This window comes from Tiliqua scincoides, chromosome 5 (genome assembly GCF_035046505.1).
Source record: "Tiliqua scincoides isolate rTilSci1 chromosome 5, rTilSci1.hap2, whole genome shotgun sequence".
NCBI classification, from domain to species: Eukaryota; Metazoa; Chordata; class Lepidosauria; order Squamata; family Scincidae; genus Tiliqua; species Tiliqua scincoides.
This window is the reverse complement of record NC_089825.1, coordinates 94,099,642-94,124,944: the sequence shown is the minus strand read 5'-3', so window position 1 is coordinate 94,124,944 and position 25,303 is coordinate 94,099,642. Positions and strand designations below refer to the sequence as shown.

Sequence of the window (25,303 nt, the reverse complement as noted above, 5' to 3'; positions counted from 1 at the left end):
GGCTGCACTAAGACCGTCCAGTCAGACTAGCGCATCAGATCAAAAGGATCACTGCTTCCGATCTGCTAATTTACTAATGCAGGGAGGGTGTTGCTGTTTTGCTACAGGAGGAACATTCAAACTCTGACTCCCCTATCTGCTGTCTGACACAGTGCAGTCCAAAGAATACACTTTCTGCCTCCTGCCTTCATCCATTTTCCTCGGTGGCCCCTTATATTTGGAATACATGAGGCTTGTTTAAAAGCCATTTCTGCCCAACATTGCATATATGCAACAAGGATCAAATGTCTACAGCTCTGGGCTGGGGAAAAATGGCTTAAACATTTAAACTGTGCCTAGGACTTAAGTTACATCATGATTGTGCTTTTTATCTGACAATAATGATAATAACAACTTTTATTCTTTGACTAGAGTACTCATTCACATTACAAATGCCCCCCCCCAATTCATTTTCATTTTCTCTTCCATCTTAGTTGTATGAATGAGGGGGGAAGCAGAGCAGTCAGCAAAATCACCCCCTTTCCTATGGTAAAATATACTACCCAGCTAGATGCTATCAATAAAACAAACACAGGAGTGGAGGCTGGTTAAGGTTTCATAAGAATGACTTTACTCACAGTTTCATGGTAGAATATTATATGCCTTCTGAGTGATCAGAGGTTCCTTCTGCTTTGGAACAGAGAGCCCTAAGGCTATTCCATTTGTGTGCAAGTGTGATGGGGATGATTTTGCCGGCCCAGAACTCAGGTAGAGCGCATCTTTTTCCTGCAGTGGTCTGGAAGGAGAAGTGTGAGGAAAAAGCAAGGAAGGAAATAGAACTAGGGACCACACTTTCTGCAAGGACCATAGAGGGCAGGTGAAGAGGTCTTAGGTGTCCGAACAGTGCACTACCCTCCAGAGCAAGGGCAGCTTAAAAGAGAGCTCAGTTTCATACACACAAAAAATGTTCCCAGTGTCCCAGCATTTACAACACACTGGTAACTGGCTTGCAACCACCCTTGATTGGGTACTTAGGGCACAATCCTATGCATGTCTACTCTGAAGTGAGTCCTACTGTGTTAAATGGGGTTTACTTCCAGGAAAGGGTGGATAGGATTGCAGCCTTAGCTTCCAAACAAATGTTGAAACTTGTGAAAAGACAAACCAACTTTTCCTCCTTTCCCAACCTAAAATCACTAAGGGCCCAATCCTATCCAACTTTCCAGCACTGGTGCAGCAAGGGAACAAATGTTCACTTACCTTGTAGAGGTCTCCATAACTACCCTCCCACCACAGGATGTAGCACACACCCCATTGGCACAGCCACACCAGGACTGTAAAGTTGGATAGGATTGGGCCCTAATTCAATGTGTCATCATTGGAGATGTGAGATAACGGTGATAATGAAATAAAAACATCTAACACCGCTTTCTGCACTTTTCATTTTTGTATTTAAAAAATCATTGAAATCTGCCCCCAAAAACTGTTTTATTTATTATTTATTGGGGGGGGGGGTGCATGGGTAATGGCTGTGGCTTCATCTGCTATATCACCTATCTAGTACACTTTTAATAGTGTATAAATATAAATTTTGAATAAAAACACATAACACCGCTTTCTTCTATCTTTGGAGAACACTGAAATCTGTGGAAAAAATACAAACATTTTCTCCCACCTCTAGTCATCTCAAATGGCTTTCCTAGTTATTCTGTTGTATAACTGCCAGGTCAGTTCAGCCACCAGAAGGAACACATTTATATTATGATGATCTCAATCTTTCTCCAACCTCAGGACACACAAACACACACTTTATCCTTACAATGATCCAGTGGAAGGCTGGACTTGGGCTCAAATCTCCACCAGCCACACAGCTTAATAGATAACAGGATCAATCACTATGCTGACCAATAGTGATTGATCCTGTTATCTATTAAGCTGTGTGGCTGGTGGAGATTTGAGCCCAAGTTTCTTCATTCTAAGTCCAGCCTTCCACCCACTGAGACTCCAAAAAGTCCAACAGATGACTTTCATTCCATAAGGTTCCATTCATTCTCCATTCTGCCCCAAATTATTTCAGTATGTCGACATGTGAGCAAGGAGTGAAGATAAGAACCAGGGCATGCAGAAACAGTCCCCCTCCCACCCATTTTCAAAGACAATGAGATCCATACTGCCCTGTGTTTTTTTAACCATCGCTGCATTTGATAGTGATTCATTTTGCAGAGCAGCCAGCAAAATCACCCCCTTTCCTATGGTACAATATACTACCCAACTAGTTGCTATCAATAAAGCAAACACAGGAGTGGAAGCTGGTTAAGGTTTCATAAGAATGACTTTACTCACAGTTTCAAGGTTGTACATACACCTTCTGAGTGGTCAGAGGTTCCTACTACTTTGGAACAGAGAACCCTAGAATGATCAGAGTGCTAGAACCATAGTTTACCTCTTCTGCCATGCTGTATTCAGGGCCCATGCCTTTTTCTCTTCTTCAGGACCTCTATTCTGTCTGGAAATTAAAAATAAAGGAGCATCTTTGTCAGCCCTACTCTGTTTCAATCTTATATGTGTTCATCAGTGTAGGACTATCCTTCCTAACTTTTTTTCCTTTCCCATAGGGAGACTGAGATCTCCTTTGTCATAGTTTCTATAGTAAGTATTCTACAAAGACTACAGCAAAAGACTGCTACCATTTTGGCTTGGGAATAGGGGTAAAATATACATAGTGCAAAATGTACGTATAACATGGCCTGGTGGTCTTCTTAATTTCTTTTATAAATAGCATGCAGGACTGGGGGAGCACAAAAGCTAAGGGAGCTTTCTTTCTTTCTTTCTTTCTTTCTTTCTTTCTTTCTTTCTTTCTTTCTTTCTTTCTTTCTTAAGAACGTTTTGAAACTCTGCATCTCTCCAAGGCATTTTACACTTACAAGACCCCCAATGGATTGCCCAATATGTCCCCTACCCCCTTCGCCAGACTGTCGAAATCATCATCATCACCGTTAAAAAAAAAAATTGTTCAGAGATTGATTCCCACACAACCTCCTCTCCTTTCCAGCCTTCTCTTCCTCTACTTCCCCAAGCGCTGACTGCTGACTCAGCATGGGCTACTCAGCCAACGTTTGAGCCACTTTCCTTTCTCTCTCCAAAGAACCTACCTTCTCTTCTCTCTAGAAAGACAGGCAGTACAGCTCCCTTGTCCTGCTCCCTTCAAGGCTACTGCTTCATTGCATACTAAGGATATGCTTCATAGCCCTTTTTCTGACTTTGAGTCCCCTTTTTGTCCAGGAAAATGTTCTTGGTCAGCTGGTGCAGCCTCCACTGCATGCTATGTGCTGGCCAGGAACAGGCAGCAATGAATTGGTTTAATTACCTTCAGCCCAATCCTAACGCCTGCAGTGCCGCTTGGTGCAGTGGCCCCGAAATGGCAACTGCAGTATCCACTGGTCCTGTCAGGACTGCTGGAGGCATCTTCAGGGGAAGGGGACAAAAGTGAGGGTACAGGGGCTGCAATGGGTCTCCTGCAGTCTGCACTGACTGTTTTGCCAGTGCAGACTGGAGGAGCCCTGTGTCAGGTTTTTCAACCCAACACAGAGCATAGGATCCAGGGGAGCAGGGCTCTGTCAGTCCCACCCCCACCCCGGTTCCTCCCCACTCCCCAGAATGCCTCCCCTCACATCCAGAAACCACACACCACTATCCAGTGGTGCACCTTATCGTGGGCACTCCCCTGGTGTTGGCCTTCTGGCGCTGGGCCCAGCACCCCCTGGAATGGGCCCAGTACCGGTGCTCCTTGCTGTCCCAATGCCTTAAACATGCTTTATGGCACATTTATGGAACGCAGCACCAGTGCTGGAGCTTAGCCCTGGTGCTGGGATAGTATAGGATTGGGCCCCTACTTTGCTGCTGCCTTCTCCTCAATTAACCTATTCGGATCTGCATCAGTTCTTTGGCTGGAGTAAATACAAGTTAGTCCACGAGGACGTGTTGAGTCTGGGCCAGGGGCACACCTGTTCCTCCCCCAAAATTCCCCAGAGCCCCTTGTCTGCCGACTTTACTTGACCTGGCAGTGACTCTGAAAGCTTTTGACATATGCCCAGGATCACCAGCCTTTTGTCTTGTGCCCCCAGCCAATGTGCTTTTGAAGTAGCAGCCCCAGCTTTGTGCTGAGGGATTACAAGTTCCATCAGCGCAAGGCCTGGACAGTGTTGGGCCATAAGCAACAAATTAGGAAGCCCCTGGGTTGAATCTCATTACTTCTGCAAGCCTACTAGTTTGCCTCAGTCAAGACCCATTCTCTTTGTCCCTACCTCCACAATATGGGGATAATAACACCAGTCAGTCTTACAAAGTTGTAAAAATAACAGAGAAACGTATCTGAAATACACTGAAAGAATAAAGACAATGCTACATTATTGTTTCCAACATTCTGGAGAATTTACTGTCAAATGTTCTGGTTACCCATCACATTTATTAGGTGACCATCAGCCAAAAGCCATACAATCATTTGTGCAGATTAAAAAAAAAGAGATAGTATTTGCCTTCAGAATGTTCAAGTTTGAAATCACAACATTAAACTGGACTGCAAAACCTGTGCTTAAGTTAATGAAGACTGACATTTAGAAAGAATAATGAAGGCTCAAAATGGGGACTACACATTTCAGACCTATTGGTTGCTTTAGTGGTGATTGTGACATCTTTTAGTTTCTGAAAGTCTCGGCCAAAGCCTTTTTCAGTTTATAAATGAATATGTATGATATCCTGTAGAATACTGGTTTTGGCTGTGTGGGATTGTGTCTCCAATGGACACTGTATTATCCCATACAACAACAATCACAAGACCGATTGTTTGGGCAGGAGGTCTGGTCTAGAGGGTAGAGCCACCATTAGCCCTAAGATAACATCTGAAGGTTGTCGGTTTGAGATCATCAGAAGCTTTCCTGAGCGCTGGGATCTTGAGAAGCGACTGACAGGCTGAGCTGAGTTTTTCCACCAGTGCTTCAGTGTGAGCAAAGAAGTCTCTCAGCTGCCCTTCAAGTGAGAGATGGAGGAGCTGTTTGTCAGCCAACGTGGGAGGCATTTGGGGGCCAAAAGGGATACCAAACTGTTAAAAGTCCATGTGGAGTGTAGCTGGTTCTTGAAAAAGAACTTCCCTGTTTATGGTAAAAACACCCCACATGTTTCCATATCTTGAGAAGGCCCCAGTGACTGCCCCTCCACCACAGGATGCAGCACACACCCCACAGGCACAAATGCACCAACACTGAAAAATTGGATTGGATTGAGCCCTAAGTCTGTAGGGAAACCCAGCCTTCTTCTGCAAAAGATATAAACGTGATGAGCATAAACAAGACACAATCTTGGAAGTGAAAGTAGACCTCCTCCCCAAATTTAAATGATGCTCAGTTCCTTGTCTGAACACATTTTAGGTAATCTGAAATAAAGGCATCAGTACCACCTGTTCCCTCAGAAACAGACTCACCTGGTACAGAAATAAATCATTATCTCCACTTTGATATACTGCATTTCATGGCATCAGGTAAGGAATATCTGTTAACTCTCCTGATTGATGTTTGACATACAAAGCAATATTGAGAATGTCCCAGTGATTATGAACCTGGATGCATTTTTTCCATCTTAACGGATGGGAAGAACATCAAGTCCTTAATTTTTAATTCATCTGCAACTTGAGATTGGCAGTACAGTATTAATAAACTTTGGGTATAAGATTTTGCACAGTAAATTTATTTAGCATCATATTATTACAGCCATCATGAACTCAAGCTATCGGTTACATGAATTTATGAAAGGTACCATGTGATTTGTTTCTGATGCTTCAGCCACGGCAGTTTTCATCTCCAGTTGCATTTGTTGCTGGAGGTTCACACCCTTCCATCAGATGCTGCCACAACTAGCACCAGGATGAGGAGTTGTACAGAGTTACATCTCCAGTGGAGTTTTGTTTTCTTCTAAGTCTAGGTGAATTGGTTTCCTTTTGCCTAGGAACTGAAATACTTTAATATATGATGTTAAACAGAAGTTGTTCCTCAGATCAGGTTGACTAGCACATCAGGTTGACTTTGTTTTCACCCACTCTGTGTACATACGCTACATTGCTACATGCTATGGGATGCATGCATTTTCCTGGCTCTTACCAAAAGAGGCGTCCATAGAAGCAAGAACTTATTTCACAGGACAAGCTTCATTCTGCAGAAGGAAACCAATCTTCGCATACAAACCTCTATTGCAATATCTATTTGCAATTGAAATGAGATTCCAAATAGAGTCATGATAAACACTGAAGATCCTTGTTATGACTCCTCTACATTGTAATCAAAGAGCCCAATCTTATGTATGTCTATTAAGAAGTCCCAGTATAGTCATTGGGCTTACACCCAGGTAAGTGTGGATAGGATTGCTGCATTAGGCTTTGTATGTGATCTAAGAAATATTTTGGTGAATCAATGAAAGGTAAATATAGGTGGCTTTAGTGAGATCATGAGTTTCTTAAAACCTATAGTCAGAAGTTTCCACATAACACTGTGTAACAAAATTTGAACAATGTTGTGTTTATCTGAATATTTAGATGTTTATTAATTTTGGAGTGAGGATTTCAAAAATGCCACTATTTGGGGCTCAGCATCAGTAGTTTAGCTACAGCTTATGCTACTCCAGAATCTATGCAGTTGTATAATATGACGTTCATTACAATACGTAAGGCAATAGGATAAGCCGTAGTGGTTCTCAAACTTTTTAGAGGCCCTGGAGGCTACTGCCTGATTTATAAATGCCCAGGAATGTGGCTATAATGGTGACTTGCTACACATGGCCTAATCAGTTTCGCAACCCAACAAAAATTGGAACCTGTCCCAGACCCACAGTTTGAGAACCACTGGGATAGGGGATGTAAGAGAGTAGAAATCATGAATACTGTCAATACAGTATTTTGCAAGGATTTTGAGTAATTCATGGGTCTTTTTCCTTTGGGTCAAATCATTTCATTTCTACTCAATCTAAGCTCTGCTTCATGTTTGTTTGTTTGTTTGTGATAGAGATTTTAAAGGGTTAACCTATCTTCTCTTGTTGAGAAAAACAACTGAAATAGGAGCCAAGAAAAAGACTGGTGTTTCTCTTAAAAACAGGATAGCCATTATGTCAAAGTGATCTGCACAAAGAGAACATGAACGTCATAGCTTTTCCAAAAAGGAAAATTCCAGGGTCTTGTGCAACCAAGTTATAGGCCAAGAACTTTTTCCTTAGAAGGGCAAAATGACTTCCTAGTTAGGGCTGGAACCATGCACTAGTGTCATAGTATGCCCAACAAGGAGGTGGAAGTGACATGCAGTGTCACATGGGTAACTTGTTTGTTTCAAAGTATAAATATGAGGTTCTGGGTGTGGTTCTCTGATAAACTAAGGAAGAAGCCAGGGGTAAATGTCTGTATCCAAACTGAATCAATTAGTCTGTAAATAGCTGTAAATAAAGCTCTGTAACCCTTAAAAAGGTCTGTGACTGTTTGGCATTGCATCAGTGGCAAGAATCTGGGAATCTTACCATCAGTTTGTTTGTTTGTTTGTTTTTGGCTTACCAGCAGATGCAGTACATGAGAGGCCCCCAGGAAGGAAACCAAACTCTCACAACACAATTCCTCCTCCTAGGATTTGGGGATCTCCAAGAGCTACAGATAGTTCTCTTCCTAATTTTTCTCACGATCTACGTGGTGACCATGGTTGGAAACATTCTCATCATTGTTCTTGTTGTTTCTGACCAACACCTTCATACCCCCATGTACTTCTTCCTGGGCAACCTGTCCTGCTTAGAGGCCTGCTATAGCTCAACCATTCTGCCGAGAATGCTTGTGAGCCTCCTAGGTGGGGACAGGACCATTTCTGTGAAAGGATGCGTTCTACAATTTTGGTTCTTTGGATTCTTAGCAGCAACGGAGTGTTACCTCTTGGCAGTGATGTCATATGATCGCTACCTGGCCGTATGCAAACCACTGCACTACGCGTCCCTTATGAATGGCCATTTCTGCATTCAGCTAGTGCTTGTGTCTTGGCTAAGTGGTTCTTTTATCGTCACCACCACTACGCTCATAATGTCACATTTCAGCTTTTGCAGCCCCTTCGAAATAGACCATTTCTTTTGTGATTTCATGCCATTGATTCAACACCTCTGCAGCGGTGCCCCCCTTCTGATACTGTCTGGTTTAATAACCTCCTCAGTGTTGACGTTGCCCCCATTCCTTCTTACACTTGCTTCTTACATGTATATCATAGCCACCATCCTTAAAATTCCATCTAGCACTGGGAGGAAGAAAGCCTTTTCCACCTGTTCCTCCCACCTTATGGTGGTCACTATATTTTATGGGGCATTAATAGTGGTGTACATGCTCCCAAACACTGACACATTGAGCCGAATGAACAAAATCTTCTCTCTCTTCTACACGGTCTTAACACCGCTAGTCAATCCTCTCATATACAGCTTGAGAAACAAAGAGGTGAGAAAATCCCTTTGGAAAGCCATCAGCAAATGTGTCTCTCTGCAAAGGCTTGCCAAGCTTTACTGAAGTTATTCTTGGAGATTTTTTTTCCCCCAACACGATGTTATGTTGGAAATTACTGCTCTTTAAATCATGAGGACTGCTTTCAGTAGTCACCTGATTCCCAGAAACTTCAGGCCAATCCTGGAGGGTGGGCAAATCTACCTCCATCGCTAATACTATCCATAATAAAACAAGAGGGCTTTTTTAACAGTGGTACTCATAAAACATGTAGAATCCACAAAAGAAGACTTTGAAGAGATAGTGAATGAGTACATATGTGTGTGAGGTCCAGCTATTTCTGAGAGCCAGTAGCCCTATCACAAGGAAGGTCTCTTCAGATAAATGCTGTACATGTGGTGGGAGGCAGGGACTGGAGTTTAGAGCATATCACCATGATGCTCTAATTTTGATGCTCACCATGATGACTTTGGTGACCATGCCTGACCATGCCAGGGCACAGTGAGACCATTTGTAGTTTATGAACAGGGCTTGTGTGGTCCCCCAGTTTCAAATTAGGCTTTGAAACTGTTGCAGTCTGTCTCCTCTACAAAACTATTTCTTAAAGAAAGACTTGTTCAAAATTCAAATATTTCCATACTTCCATGTATAGATTTTTACCTTCTTTTCTTAAAAAAAAAGAAATAAAAAAGTACTGTGAACAAAGCCTCAGTTCCTCTGGGGCTTGAACTCTGTCTCCAGTCTTTTTCAGCACTCTGAAACTGCATGAAGATAGAATACCCAGAGCAATTTGTCTCTTCTCTTGCTGTGTAACTTCATGATATACAGTAAACAATAAATCTGTGGGGAGTTTTGAGATACCTAATTGCAATGTTTGGGAGTGACTTGCAGAGAATGATGCTTTATGACTATCGGGAGACACACAGATAAAGTGGATTTGCCCCGTTCTTCCCAGAACTTGAAGGCAATTATACAGCTGAAATTAAGTGGGCCTAGTGTCTCATGAGTGGAAACTCTGAATGCCACCTTGCGTTTTATGATAGTAAAAAGGCAGAAGATTAAAAGGATAAAATCACATGTTCCGCAGGTTCTGAGCTCTGCTCAGGCTGAATTTTGGTTTAATATGGAAGATGCTAAAATTATTTTCAGAATTGGCGCTACAGCTTTTGATTTCTTCCATTCATTTGCATTGTATGTGTGTGATAAACACTGCAAAAAAAAAAAAAAAAGGCATTTTGATATGACTGTATGTATGGCTGCACAGAAGTTCTTAACATATTGTGCTTCATATACCCCGAGAGGAATGCTGAGTTTCTCATGCATCCCTCACCAAAATAATTAAATAAATAAATTAACAATAAATTATTGCTATTTTTTTTCTGAAATTGCATTGGAAATATTTGTCAAAATGTGGAACAATCATGCAGTTAGGCAAGTCATGATAACATATACCGTATTTTTCGCTCTATAAGACGCACCTGACCATAAGACACACCTAGTTTTTAGAGGAGGAAAACAGGAAAAAAATATTCTGAACCAAATAGTGTAATAAAATATGTCTCTCCGCTGCTCTGTTTCCATGCTCCTTAGCATTTTTTACTACCTCTAGTTTAAAAGGAATTTTATATGCTAGCCTTTTCTGCTTTATCATCCTTGCACTGGTAGAATGAGGTACTGTAGTATTTTTCTGCCAGTGCATTGTCACTAAGCATTACATTTGCATTACCACTGAGCGCCTGCATTTGCATTACAATTTGCATTTGCATTACCATTGCATTTGCATTTGCATTACCATTGAGCAGGCAGGCAGGACCCTGGTCAGGGGCAGAAGCACCTGCCAAGGAGACTCTGCTGCCCTGAGAACGCCTGCAGCTTTGCAGTATTCGCTCCATAAGACGCACACACTTCTCCCCCCACTTTTTTGGTGGGAAAAAGTGCGTCTTATGGAGCGAAAAATACGGTACCCTTCCTAGGGGACTCACAAATCTAAGAAGGGGTTTTTTTTGGGGGGGGGAGTAGCAGGGTAGGGTAAAGAACTTCCTTTCGTCAAAATGGATTCCTCTCATGAGTAGCTAAGGTCCTGTGGCTCAAGGATGCTCTGACACAGGCTGCTACTTCTGCAGTACTTATAAACCTTTCGTTTTATTTAAGCTCACAAAATGCTAAGAGGTGAGAAGATCCCAGCAAACCATGCTATCAAGGCAAGCATACAGCTAAGGGCTGCCATATGAAACAGGCTTACTTGGAAGTAATTCCCACTGAAAGCAAAGATGCTTTGGCTCTGCTGAGCACGCAATGTAAGCAGCAAGATTGGGGTTTGTTTGGCCCAGCCTGGAACACAAGAGTTTCCTCCCCTGAAAGGGGACTGGAGGAGAGCGGGGAGCTGGGCAGGCTCAGAGGGTTCTTAGGGCACCAGCGCCCAACCCTCTTCCTCCTTTGCACGTGGGCACAGTACTGACACTTGTAGTTACATATTTTAAGACTAGCCAAAGCCAACAGCATCTATGGGGGATCTTTTCCTGTGACCACTTAGCATCCCTGAAACCCACAGAATCTTCTAAGATAAATGTTACATAATGATTACCAGCAAAGGGGTTTCAAAGAACTTGGGCAAGATTTTAGAACTACCATTTCTCGGCCCCTTCTATGGTATTTGTCTCAGCTGCACCCATTTTTGAGAATGCTTCTCAGCATCTTCTTGTCTGCTCCTTTCTGGCATTCTTCAGCTTATGGGACAACTGGGATCTACGGTAAAAGAAAATAAAGTTAGATGCCAGATCTCCCAACCCCAGTAAATACCAAAGAAAGAAAGTTCTGGAGAATTTATAGTGGGAAGACAGTCACCTCAAATGGCAGAATTTGGACACCATTAAAGAGTGATTATTTAAATGTATTATGGGTGCTTATTTCTAGAGTGTGCACTATTTGCCTTGAATTCTCAGGTTTCTAAAGATCCAGCCCTTTGAAGACCTACTACATAATTTCTCCTCTCTACATTCATTCATATTAAACCTAGGCCTAGACTCATGCTTCCCAAATGTACCTGAGTCATGACACTCCCACAGCCACTTCTTCCTGGCTCGGTCGAGCACTGCCATCTCGAATCTCACAAAATCTCATGAGATCCAAGATGGTAGCACCCAAACATAATGAGTTTTCATGAGATCCAAGATGGTAGTGCCCAAATCTCACTAGCTCCAAGATGGTGGCATTCGGGGAACAGATAGCAGGGATGACCCGGGACATCCTGCAACACATCTGAGAGCAGGCTGTGATGCCCTAAGGCAGCGGTTCTCAAACTCTCAGGGAAAGTTCGAGCTGCAGTAAGTGCAGGGATGGCAGTGACACGATCTGCTGGATCGCACCACTTTGGAGGGGCGCAGGGGCTTGCTACCAGAGCCTGCAGCAGACGCCCGAGGGTGCAGGGAGCCTCTGTGCCAGCATCTGCAGGGTTCCCCAAGCTGCAAAGACCCTCAAAATCATGATCACAACCACTTCCAGTTTTATGTTTGTGAAACCAGAAGTGGTCGCAATTTTAGTAACTCTGCAATGTGGGGAGCCCTGCAGAGGCTGGTGCGAGGACTGCCCGCACTCCTGGGAGGATACTGCAGGCTCTTGTAAGTGGCAGCAAGACCCTGCACCCCTCCAAAGCGGCATGATCCAGCAGATCATGTTGCTGCCTTCCCCCCTCCCCGCCCCTTAAGGGGACAGAGGCCAGGGCTCTCTGGCTGGCACATTGCAACACCCAGTTGGAGAACCACTACCCTAAGGCTTCTTGACGCACTCTTTGGGAACCCTGGCATAGACCATATGCAGTTATTCCATGTAAATTATACCCATGAGCACATCTAAGTGTTTCCACCCACTTGGGAGCAGCAACCACACATTCACTCCAATCTAATGGGCTCCTCACTGAAAAAGCTATGCTAGTTCCTCCTCTGGCACTGTCAGGCTGCTTTCGCTGCTATCATGCCTACTCACCGCACGCAAGGGGAGGGGTCAGCTGCCCTTTAAATATGAAAACAAGGGGAGGATAGTCTCCAGCAAAGGAATGTTCCCCCAGGAGACAGTCTAGGGCACCATCTCAGCTCTTCAGAGGCAGATATCAAAGTATGAGTTTTCCAACCATACCTTCAAAACCCCATGGAAGACTCTGAAGTCATGAATTAAGAAGTGAAAAGGAGGAGAGCACTCATGAATCATTCAAGGGTAGGGAAAGTCACATGGGATTTGAAAAGGAAGAGAGAATGGAGTGGAAGAGGGCATGTAAAGGAGAAGGGAAAGCTGGGTGAGACCAGGGAGCGCTAGAAAGAGGAGTGGCAGATGTGGGATCCCAGGGCAGGCCTTAGGAGTTCTGGGGGCTAATTGGAAATTTTTTGTGGTGCCCCAGCTTCACAACCAAGGTCTGTAGACTCTTAAGAGATATAAATAAAATTTATTATAGATTATATACATGGTAAATTGGAAAGCAACAAAAATGTGTGCTTAAAAAGTGTAAGTGTGTGTTAATGGGCTAAATGGATCTAAGTATATTTAAATATAAAACTGCATACAAGACTACTAGATTACCCTAGCACAAGGCCCCCTTAGGTGCAGGATCCAATTGGGAACAACTGATCCAATTGGCTTAAAATCAACCCTGTGGGCCCACCACAGGCAGCTTTTAGAAAGGGACTGGTCCTGCCCTGTGAACTTTTTGATTACTTTCTGATTTGTCTTTACCTTGAGTGGTTAGATCCATCCTTTTCCTGGTCCATTATTCTTTCCAGAAAGTACTAGAATAACAAGAACAGTAAGTCAGACATCTCTCACAGGAAGGAGTACCATAATTGCAAAACACTTTCTGCCTTTATCTGGCCATGCCACATGATGAATGAATGCCAGCTGAAAATGAATCTTTGGTATTACAATGGATCACAGAAGACAAAGAAAACCAGAATACCAAAAGTGTAACCAATTGAGAGTTTTATAGAATTCAGTGTCCAGGTCTGCATTACTTAGGATCCACCAAGCTGAACACAATCCAACCACTAGGCAACATGGACTGACCCATGCTTGGCACACACATCATTTTGCATTTTCAGCAAAGGAGATGGAAGAAGGATGTTCCAAACACAGCCTCTCCTGAACCTACTGGTTAAAAATGTGCCCATTTGCTTAACTTGCTCACATTCTCATTGCTCAAATTGTGGAGGAGAAGGTTGGAGGCCCTTCCTGAAATCCACAATCCTCCCAGCTTCCCCAAATTTTAGCAAAATCATACTCCACCACAGTCATTGAACACAAAAGGTGAGAGGGCCATCCCAGTGATGTCACCAGGGGGTGCAGGTGGTGTGGGAGTGCAGACAGCACCAGGTGACACTATTGGGGGGTGACACCAAAAACTCCAGAGGCTTCTGCTATACCAGCCATGGCTGGAAAAGTCTCCGGAGTTGCCTGGCCTCCTGGTCAGCCCAGATTCCATCTTTCACTCTCCACAAGACCAAGTCTACCCATCGGGAGGGAGGGAGATGGCTGGTCGGGCAGACTGGGAATACTCCTAGCTCAAGGGGAGGATGCAGTCCATGGAAGTCACACCATGAGTTACCACATTGGGTGACACCAACCCTACTGACACAACTGAATTGGCGACTACATCTCTCCACAATTCCACTGTAACTCAACAACACTACCAACCATTTGAGCTGGAAATCCTATGCTTAAAAAAGCAGGTGATGCAATTTGGTGGTGAGTACCTCTGATTGTGAGTGCCTCTGATTTACCCCTACATTATATAAGGTGATTTTCTTTCTTTTAAAGACAGATGCCGCAAGACTGGTCACAAAATTGATTCTGAGGTATGCCTTGTACTGAAATGATTGATTTTGGTGTACATAAAGCTCTCAGGTTAAAACCTGTTGTTCTGAAAATTCTCACACCAACTCAATTAATAAAATGCATTGCTTTTTGTTTATGTGTTTTCTTTCTTTTGCTTGTTCTGCCTAGCTTGCTGCTAAAATGGACTGGCACCATGGTTGTATTCCATATTCTCCAGTATTATATATTAACATTCTGTTCATATGAAAATAAAATAAATTCTTTCTCATCCTCCACTCTACCTTTCCTTATCCTTGAACCTACCATATTTGATTTTTTTCCCCAGCTTAACAAAAGGGTCTTCTCTGAATGCTCCAACAGCTTGACAGTTCAATCATAACCAACTTTCCAGCACTGATACAGCCACAATGCAACCCCAGGGTAAGGCTGAGGCTTACTCTGAGGAGGCCTCTGTGACTGCCCCCACCTCCATAGGATGCAGTGCACGCCCCATTGGCATGGCTACATCAGCACCGGAAGGTCAGTTAGTATAGGCATCCCCCTATATCCAGGGGATAACTTCGCAGCCTGCCCCCTATGGATACCAAAACCATAGATAAAAGTGGACCCTATATTTATTGTGATTCCAAGTACTCATATCTCTTCCTCTGCAGCTTGTTATAGAATGCTAGAGGAGAATTGCAAGTAGCAGTCATCCGGAACACTAGAGGCGGTAGACTTAAGAGAATGCTAACAGGAAGCTTACAGCTTCCTGTAGCGTTCTCTTAGTCTTCCTCCTCTAGGATTCTATAACAGGCTGCAGCAGAAAAGATATGAGTGCTTGGCACCACAGTAAAGGTAAAGATAAGTAATGGGCATGTGGGGACGTGGAGAACCATGTATAAGTAAATCCACAAATATGGGGGGATGTCTGTATTGGGCTGTTAGATAAGCACAGTCAGTTGGAAAAATATGGACAAAGCCCAGAATAGATGAGTTCGACTTTGCCTTTGGCGTATGCCTGAGTATCCACAAGCCCCCAAAACATAAGAGCTGCTGGCTCAGGTCAAAGGCTCATCTAATTCAGACATCCAGAATGCCTTGCCAATCAAGGAAGAAGTTACTGTTGTTTTGATTTCTCAGAGTACAACAGCCTCTCTCCCGTTTACCCAAAATTTGATAGTCAGGGCAGTCTTACTAGTATCCGCACAGTAGCTCCATTTCTTATCTTCATCATAGTTGCTTGTTGTGGCACACCAGAACATCCTGGGTCTGGCATTCTCATCTGTGCAGGTAAAGAACTTCCTCTTTTGGTAAACAAAGGGGAACACACAGGGTTTTCCATGGGAGTTTCCACCATGCTCTGTTTGGAACAAAGACATATCCAATAGGGCCACATTAATGCCCCACTCCAACATAGGCTGAGCAGGCTTGAACCAGGGCTGGGCAAACTTTTTGGCCCAAGGACCACACTGGAGTACAGACATTGTACATAAGGTTGTTACGGATAATTGCCATCACTATTTTGGTTCTAACTCTGTATAAAAATGTTTTGCGGTCCATTCTTTTTTGGACCTTATAACATGATAGTCACTGTCCACTTTTGCTTCATTTATTTGCAGCACTCATTTTTGCCCTGAGAACGAAGGTATAAGGGCAGAAAAGCTCATAGCTAATCAAATGCATTTGGAAGCCCCTGTCCCCATGTTAAACGTACAGTTGGGGAAAGCATGGACACAGATGTACATTCAGTCTGCACTCAGTGGTTAAACAGTTTGTGGAATGGATGGAATGCAGATGAGAGATGATTTGACGGAATGCTCCACCATTTGCAGATGCCCTGTATATAAAAAACAAGGTAGCAAAAAACTTTTGGGGGGGGGGATGGCATGCCTCCCTGACATGCTAGTTTTCTATATGAAAGGAGAAATTTTTCATGTAGGAGCACTGCAATATGGGATCTACAGGAAGTATTGCTTGTTCAGAGTAGGAATTAATAAACATGTTATTTTAAACATGGCATGCCTAGCAGAAGGCACTGTCCAGTTATCACAAATGTGCACACACATATACAGAGAGAGAGAGAGAGAGAGAGAGAGAGAGAGAGAGAGAGAGAGCTGGCCAAGGAACTGGACCAGAAAATGGAAAAACCAAGATGGCTGCAGGAAATCTTTTCTTTTGCATGGTCAAAAGTTGGTGGTGATGCATTTCACTTATCTCATAGCACTTTTTCCACTTGTGGTCTGTATCATAGTTGTCAGTTGTGGCACACCAGAGCAGGCCAAGCTTGGAGTCATCCGTAGTGCAGGTTGAATATGTTTTATTTTTATAGATGAATGGAAAAACACAGGCTGAGAAGTCTGGAGGAAAGGAAGAGAAATTAGCAAGACCTGTGCTATTAAATTTGGAGGAATATTTGGTCTGAACTTGCTGCCCAGATCACTGCAGTTAAACTAATACAGGGTGTGCATTTTGAGCTTGCTTGCATACCACGGAAATGAATTCCAGACACTAATGAATTTTAAATACGAGTCCTTGAAATTTTGAGTAAAAAGTGTTGTGTGCTAAACCCCTAAAGGATTTTCCCCATTCAAAAATTAGGATGTAGACTCAACACATAACATCTCAGTCATGAAACTGACTTTATATTAGAGCTGCAGGAGAGCAATTGGCATTTACACACAAATAGATTTTCAAAGCAAAGGGCATTAAACACATTTACATAAAACCAGCAGTGTGCAGATTGGCACTTTATGCCTCCAGGAAGTAGCTGTGGCTGTGCTGTAAACAAGTCCCATTCAGACAAAGATGGCACCATAATTAACATAGAGCCATCCATGTCCATGGAGCTTTAGGCAGAGTGAAAATCCAGCCAAAGGCTCACAAGCTAATGTGAATCTGAAAATTTATTCAATAGGATGTTCAGGGGACCCATGCCAAGGAGACCTTAAACCAGTAATTGTGAATCGATGACATCTATATCAAAGGTGACACACCACAACATTTTGGATGACACCCTAGCATTCACCATGACCTAACAACAACTAAGAGCACAATCCTATCTTGCGCTGGAACAGGCAAGCCAAAAGGTTTGTGCTATATCCAGCACAGGATAGGGGCTCAAAAAGGTAAGAGGAAACTTTTCCCCTTACCTCCAGGTAAACCACCCTGGCCCCAATGGGTCTCCTTGGACTTTCGCCACCTCCTGAGCTGGCACAAGTCCAAGGAGAGTGGAGCGGCTGGGAACGAGGGTTGGGATCTGGCATAACTGCCGGATCCCAGCCCCGCCTACCACGCCCCACCCACCCAACTGCTCCAGGGCCACCCACTGCCCGCCTCCCCCATCCAGGAACGTCTCTTCCCCGTCCTCCCCTCATCCCTCCTGCCTCTTCCCCGCCCTCCCCAGAGCCTTGCATAAGCCAAGCTCGGTCGACACAAGGCTCGCTCCCTCCGTCGGAGTGGAGGCTTAAGTTTGTGGCAGGTTTGTGACTATGCAGCACATTTGCAACCCTCCTGAGCCACTGCAAGAGACTTGCACTGGCCCAAACAAAAGTCAGGATTGCGCTGCACGCCTGTTTTACCCGTATTTCATTTTTGTAATTATTTGACATTTCTTTATATAATTCATAGCACCACACACAATTGGACTGTATTTTTTAAAAAATGAACGTGTAAAGCATAGTTTCTCTTCTGTTCGGGGGGGGGGGGTGATGATGGTGACATGCCAGCAGAGTCAAGTTAAGCATCTTCCACATTTCTGACATGCCGAGCCCAAGAGATTTGCCATCACTGCCCTAAATCTGACAAGCTATAGAGGATGAGTGTAGATTGCAAGGAATTGAATATATGCTACAGAAACTGCTCATGAAGAATCTGGGTCAATCATTGGTTGACAAAGACAAGGAAGTCGACTTCATGGTCCATTCAAATCATCCTGTATGGCATTTCTCCTGTCCAATCTCTGCTGTCCCATTACACAGATATGCTGTTCTTGAACCAGCAGAAACCACAACAATCCACCCAAAGTCCTATCTTCTCCCCCTGATCAATGAGCCACTTTTCTTCCTTGCCTTACAACACAATCCTAGGCATGTCTTCTCAGAAGAGATGCTGTGGCACCAGTGGGTCCCTCATTGCACTGGTATATCTTGTGTCACGACAATGCAATGGATGGATAAAGGTCAGCTCCTCTTGCGAGGAGTTTCTATTCTAATGTCATACATATGAAGGTAAAAGTGGATCTTACCTAGAAATGCTGCGCTGAGGGGCAACAGGGCCCAGGTGCAAACTAGAAGTCCAGTGATGGACTGCATCATCTCTCAAGTCCAAAACAGACTGAACCTCCTTCCTCACTGTGTTCTTTCTGGGGCAAGGGGAATCCACACCCCTCTAATTAGGGTTGCCACACCCCTTTGAATATTCATAGAACTCTATTTCAAAATCATAGTACTTATACCAGCTATGGGAATCAGAAATGCTAAATGCAGGAACAGGAGATACTAAGAGGTGTGGGTGTTTCAAACAACTGGTTTGCCTTAGCTGGGATAGGCCAGAACAACTTAACTCTGGGCTTTTCCCACAATAGGGAGTCCTGGTGTGTCTATGGCTGCTGTTAATCCGGAGCCAGAGTCCCTGAGGCAGTTCATGGCTGAACACAGTCATGTTCTGGCAACTCCTGCGACACCGCTGGAACCAACCATATTGGCTTCTGTCTTTCCATTGGACCATTTCAGCGACGTGGAGAGGGGGGATTTGCTGCATGGGTAACAGCCTATCCTCCGTACCTACTTTACCCAGGCTTTGCGCACTGGAGAGTACACTCTGTTCCAGAACTACCATTCAGAGCGCGATACCATAGTCTTCTGAGACTGAAGGATGCCAACAACAATCTGGCATGGGCTTGTCTCCATACAGAGTGCTTTTGCAATGACATCAAGCCACTAATTAGAAGCAATGTCTAAGATGCAATCCAGAGTGAGTTGCAAGATGCCAGAGGCGATAGTTTAGCTTCAGATGCATGTCTACGTCATTCTCACCTGGTTGCTTTCTGAAAAGCCTTTCAGTTTCTGACAAACCGGCTCTTGCCTCATGCTTACTGAAGACGCTCAGCAGTGCCAAAGTGTGTAGTTAGTGCTTTTGGAAACACTTCATAGGATGGCATGTGACAGAGATTTTAGGGGACTTATCTTCTCTTGTTTGAGAAAAATAACTGAAATTGGAGCCAAGAGAATGACTATTGTTTCCCTTAAAAACAGGATAGGAGAGTTATGTCAAAGTGACCTAAAGAGATCATGATTGGCAGAACATGTAGATCATAACTTTCCCAAAGGGAGAATTCCAGGATAATCAGAGTTGTGGGCCAAGAACATTTTAAGATACAGGGCAGAATGACCTCCTAATTAGAGCTGGGACCATGTAGCAAACCTGTCATAATATGCCCAATAAGGAGGTGGAAGTGACATATAGTGTCACATGGGTAATTTGTTTATCTCACTTTATTTAATGTGATTTTCTGGGTGTGGTTCTTTGAGAAACAAGATGGGAAACGAGGGGTGAACATTTGTATCCAAACTGAATCAATTGGCTTGTATGTAACTTATTAACCAGCTGTAATAAAGCCTCCAAACGATATTCATAAAGTCTGTGACTGTTTGGCGTTGCATCAGTGAAAAGAATCTGAAAACCTTTGCAACACATGGCAGTATGACACCTGCATCCCCAAAGAGAACAACTAACAAAGGGTGGGATCTCAGCTCTTTCCAAAGGTTAAGCTAGGGCTACAGTCCTACACACACTTTCATGGGACATAATTGGACTTACTTTTGAGTAGGCATGCAAAGGATTGTGCTGTAGGTCTCACCCACTGATTGTAAATGGCTACAGGGTCTGATTCTTTTCTTGGTGTGTTCTGGTAAAGTGAATTCATTTTTTTTTTTTATTTTGTCACAATTTTATACCACTCTTCCTCCAAGGAGTTCAGGGTGATGGACATGCTTCCTTTTTTCCTTTTGTTCTCACAACAACCCTGTGAGGTAGGTGAGACTGAGAGATAAAGAGAGACCGACCCATGGTCACTCAGGAAGCTTCATGACTGAGCAGGGATTTGAACCTGGATCTTCAACTCCTAAATGATTACACCATCCTGGCTCTCAGTTGACACTCTCAATCAAATTAAAGCTCTGGATAGCTGACAGTATGGGTGGGGGCCCCACACATGGTATGGGTGGAGAAGAGCCTGGAAACTGTAGAAGGAGAAATGGTGGCTGATGAAAGGGTCAAAATCACAAAGCACTTTTTAAAAAAATGTTTAACACAAGTGGTACCGCAGTGTCAAGCGATGGTGTTGCCCAGTTGGGGAAGCTCAGGATCTCTTTGCTACACCCGCACAGCACTGGTGTTTACATGAGTAAACCTTCCTTTTCAGTTCTTTCTCACCTTGGATGTTAAGCATCCCCCCAAAAGGGGGGGTGGATGGGAAAAAAGGATGTTTCATGGTGAAACTGCTGGGGGGGAGGGTTTACATGCCTAGGATTGGGTTCTCTTAGACTACAAAGCTGTCCACATTTACCTGGGGGGGGGGGCGGAAGGAGGGCAGCTCTTGAAGTGCTTCTCTGTTCCTTTTGACATGATGAGAATCCCAGCCTTTCCTACCTTGAACTGCGGGCCCAATCCTATTCAATTTTCCAGCACTGGTGCAATTGTACCAATGCAACATGCACTGCATCTTGCAGTGGAGGAGCAGTCATTGAGGCCTCCTCAAGGTATGTGAAGATGTGTTCCTTTACCTTGGGGCTCCACTGGTGCTGTAAAGTTGGATAGAATTGGACCCTTAATTAGATTAGCTGGCCCGTGGTGCAAAAAGAACAGCTGCTGTCATAGAATGTCCCTGTTAAAGGCATAGGAGACCTGTGGCTTTCCACATTAAGTTTCCAAAGCAGACTTTCCACATAAGAGGTGCAATCCTTAACCCCTTATATCAGTACTTTCCAGCACTGGCATAGCGGTGCCAATGGGCTGTGTGCTGCATCCTGCAGTTGGGTGTCACTCACGGAGGCCTCCTCAAAGTAAGGGAATGTTCGTTCCCTTACCTCAGAGCTACATTGCCCTTATGTCAGTGCTGGAAAGCACTGACATAAGGGGTTAGGATTGTGCCCTCCTGTTTGGGAGTGTTTGTAACTGATTAGCTACACCTTTGTTCTGAGTCTGATTTCAGTATGATATGAGGGCAGGATCATTTTCTGGGCATATTCATAGAGGAGAGATTTGTGTTGCTGTCAAATGCAAAACTAGAAATATAGGGAGCTGAACCCCAGAAAAGAAGGCTATGTTTTTTTACTGGCTCGCAGGATAGGATGCATTGATTATAGTCCCTGAAAAATATCCTATGCAAATGTGCCATTCCGAGTATTACAGATTTCATATTATAATGATGATAAATGGTATGTCCAACTCTATGGACCCAAACACCTTTCACTTGTATGTAAATTGAAGGGCACCTGCTGGAATGGGGAGCAAAGTCAGGAGAAAAGGGAGCGCCCACTGGGTGGAGCATCCGACGTAGCAGTCACACTGTAACACAACACAGCAAAGTTTTCAAACACAGAGATGTAAGGCCAAGTCAGGAATCTTTGAGTCATAACATGATAGCTAATGGGTGACTTTGAGGAATTATCGGACATCTCCTTCCTTCCCACTCCCACAATCCTCAGATCAACCCCTTGCCAGAAATAAACAATTTTTACTCTCAGGTTGCTTATTTTAGGAGATGAGGCTCTGCCAGTCTTGCAGGGCTGCTAGTGACATCACTTCTTTAATGCAAGCAGCGGCCTCTAGTGTCCAAATTGCATAACTGCAAGCAGGACCCATTAATGTTCTCAACTGAGAGGGATCAAGGATGCTTCTTTCACAGCAATAGCTCTGCCTCCCCCACCTCCACCACCCAAAAAAATAATGCTGAGAATCAAATTCTGAGCATCTCTGGGAGCAAACACCTGCAGATATCATGCAAGATAAATCAATCCAGGAAGAGTTCCAAGAAACATCCTCAGCGACACGTAGACGATTCTAATAGGACAGTTATTTCTAGAGGAGTGCTTCTGTTAGTCTGTCGCTGCAAAGTCAAATATTAATGAGACACCTGAACTTAAAGACTACCAGATTTATTGAAGTATAAATTTTCATGGACTAGAGCCCCTTTTCCAGGGTGACCAGATAGCCTCTTTTTCCAGGACGTGTCCTCTTTCGCAGTCTCATGTCCTGGAAAAGAACTTCAGTGTCCTTCTTTCCCCTACAGACAGCACATAGCCTTCTTGAAATTGATAAATTCTATGTAATAAATTATATGTCATATAGTTTTAAATGTAATAATAAGTAATTTAGTGTTTAAATTAACCGCATGAAATACATTGATGTTTTCAGCTTTTATTTTGTCATGTTCTACATTTTTCATGGATGTCCTACATCTTGGGAGTGGCTGGTCCTCGTTTGTGGTTATGACATTTGGTCACCCTGCCTTTTCCTTGTCCTCAAAATCTTGTGCTGTAATCAGGATGCAATCATAAACACTTTCTCAGGAGTAACTCCCATAGAACGCAATGGGACTTAGCTAGGAATAGATTTGCATAGGTTAGCTTTGTAAATTTTTGAGGCTTTAAAGTGCCACAAGACTCTTTGTTGTTTATCCTTTAACTGCTGGCTTTCAGTAAAAGGAAATATCCTAAGGATTTCCATCATATCCTAAGCCCCCTGCCAGGCTGTGAGGCCCAATATGGGTCTCCTCGATTCTGTGCCCACTCAATAGCAGGTGCAGATCCAAGGAGACCCATTGGGGCTGCCCGCTTACACCATGGGGAAAGGGACCATAAGCTCCCTTACCCCAAGAAGTCCTAGTGGTGCTTCCCTGGCCCCACTGGATAGAGCGGTCGCCATTTCTGTGCTACTGCATCCCTGCGCACTGGGTAGGCTTAGGATTGGGCTGCCTCCCTCTTTGTTAGGTGTATTAGGCTCTCACACAAACTCATAAACTCACTTATTCCAAGAAGGCCTGATTAGCCATGCTTGGCCATGTGTGAGCCCATGAATATAAGCTGGAGATAGGTAGGATGCATCCTACCAGGGACATGTGGTGCAGGGGTAGCAGGTGGGGTGGAACTGCCCCATTGTTTTTCAAGAAAAAGCACTGTAGCTGCCCCACCTGCTTACACCCAAGGAGGCTCACCCCCTCAATTTCTCGGGTGTAAGGAGAACCTCCCCAATTGTAAGCAATTGGGGTGGCTGCAGTGCTTTTCCACAGTCTATGATGGGGCAGTTTTGCCCAACCTGCTGCCCCCGCACCACATGTTCCTTGTGGGATGCCTAGTGGTTACAGTCGCTCCTCAGGAAAAGCTAGACTGGCTGTTGTGCAAAACTTCATTGGAGGTAAGATCACCAGGGAGTACTTGTTTGGGAAGGCAACTTCTTTCTGTATCATCCTTGAAGCTCTGTACATGTACAAATGAACCCCTGCCCTCTATTCCCAACTCATAGTTCTATTATACACCTTTCAGCCTGGCTTCCCAAGATGCTGTCACATCCAAGTTCATGCCCCTTCTATTCTGGATCAATGTTTTTATTTCTGTACTCTAGTAAATAGCGGTGGGGACACATGCAAACAGACCCATCCAATGTGAGCCAGTGAACATCTTCTGCTAGGATGCCTTTGGCTCCGCGTTCTAACTGATGAAGGTAGGAAGACTTCATCTGCCTCAGGAGCTTATCCTTCTTGGGAAAATAGTATTTTTGAGGTATGTTTCCCCAAGAGTACAATTGCCAACTCTGACTGAAGGCATTTCTAGAGGTTCATTTTCCAACCTGCTAGACAGCCCAATCAGAGACTCCCTTCATGCTGCTGGAACACCAGTGGGACTTTAAGAGAATAATCATGAACATGTTTCCTCAGTACACCTACCCACCTACTTAGCACCTGAGAATTTGATGGGGAAAAAATGGACAGTCACTCTGTTATTGGCATATGTTTATAAACTAGCAACATTTAGCAGGTCAGGTAATCTCTTTAATTGGTTCAAAGCTGGCTGGACATAAATCACTGGAGTTTCATCAAGCTGCTCCTCAATGTATGAAGAATGTGTTGAAGTGGCCTTGTACAATTGCAACGGAAAGCAAGAGAGAAAGGCAGTGCGGTAGAAATGTGGAAAGCTGCCAGGGGAAAATATACACTCACATTCTTAGCTGATTTATGCCTGAGTGGCTATACCTATGTATATATGTCAGGAATATGTTGTGGAACAGACTATCCTGGTAGTACAAGCCCTCACATCAAGGCTGTGCATCTCTGTTCAACTGAAGAGTCTATAGCAAGCTGGGCTCAGGACTACTTTACTTAAGACAATTTTACCCCACATTTCCAAAACTTCAATGTGGTTTACAGGATCATGTGCCTTCAGATGTTCCCTGAGAACACATATGAACAGCAAGCCAAAAAGACAATGAACAAAAGCTGGAGCATTACAAGTTGAGCAGTATTTTTATTGATTTAATTATTCTTCTCTTGACTTTATTCTACCATGAAATTCAAGGAGATGTACATGGAGTTCCAGGGAATGACCAGACCTAAATCTCCCTCGCTTAGAAAAGATGGCTGGATCATTCCCTGAAAACTCACGTGAAATGCAAGAAAAAGAAAAAGGAGTCAAAAGCTAGAGCAGCCAATTTCAACCACTGTGCCATGACACATTGATGTGCAGTGAGTGGTCCACAGGTGTGCCACAGGAATTTGGGGAAAGGTCATTTATTAGTAGGGCCAATGGGGCATGTGAGCCCCCACTGGCAGCATGGTGTGCCTGGTCAATTGTCAAAAACCTGATGGTGTGCCTTGACAATTTTAGTGCCTTGTCAGTGTGCCATGAGATGACAAAGCTTGAAAATTGCTGAGCTAGAGCATTACAAACTATGAGAAATATTTCATTCTTGAGGCATAAAGAGGATTCTGTAGAGTCAGACAAGCACTGGTCACTTTCCATCAACATACTGGAA

General features: G+C 43.9%; 1 protein-coding gene across 1 annotated transcript; it reads left to right on the top strand.

Moving 5' to 3' along the window:
• Positions 1–7,576: 7,576 nt before the first annotated feature.
• On the top strand, positions 7,577–8,542 carry LOC136652360 (olfactory receptor 11A1-like). Its single transcript, XM_066629297.1, has one exon. The coding sequence runs from the start codon at positions 7,577–7,579 to the stop codon at positions 8,540–8,542; it is 966 nt and encodes a 321-aa protein (XP_066485394.1).
• Positions 8,543–25,303: the final 16,761 nt, after the last annotated feature.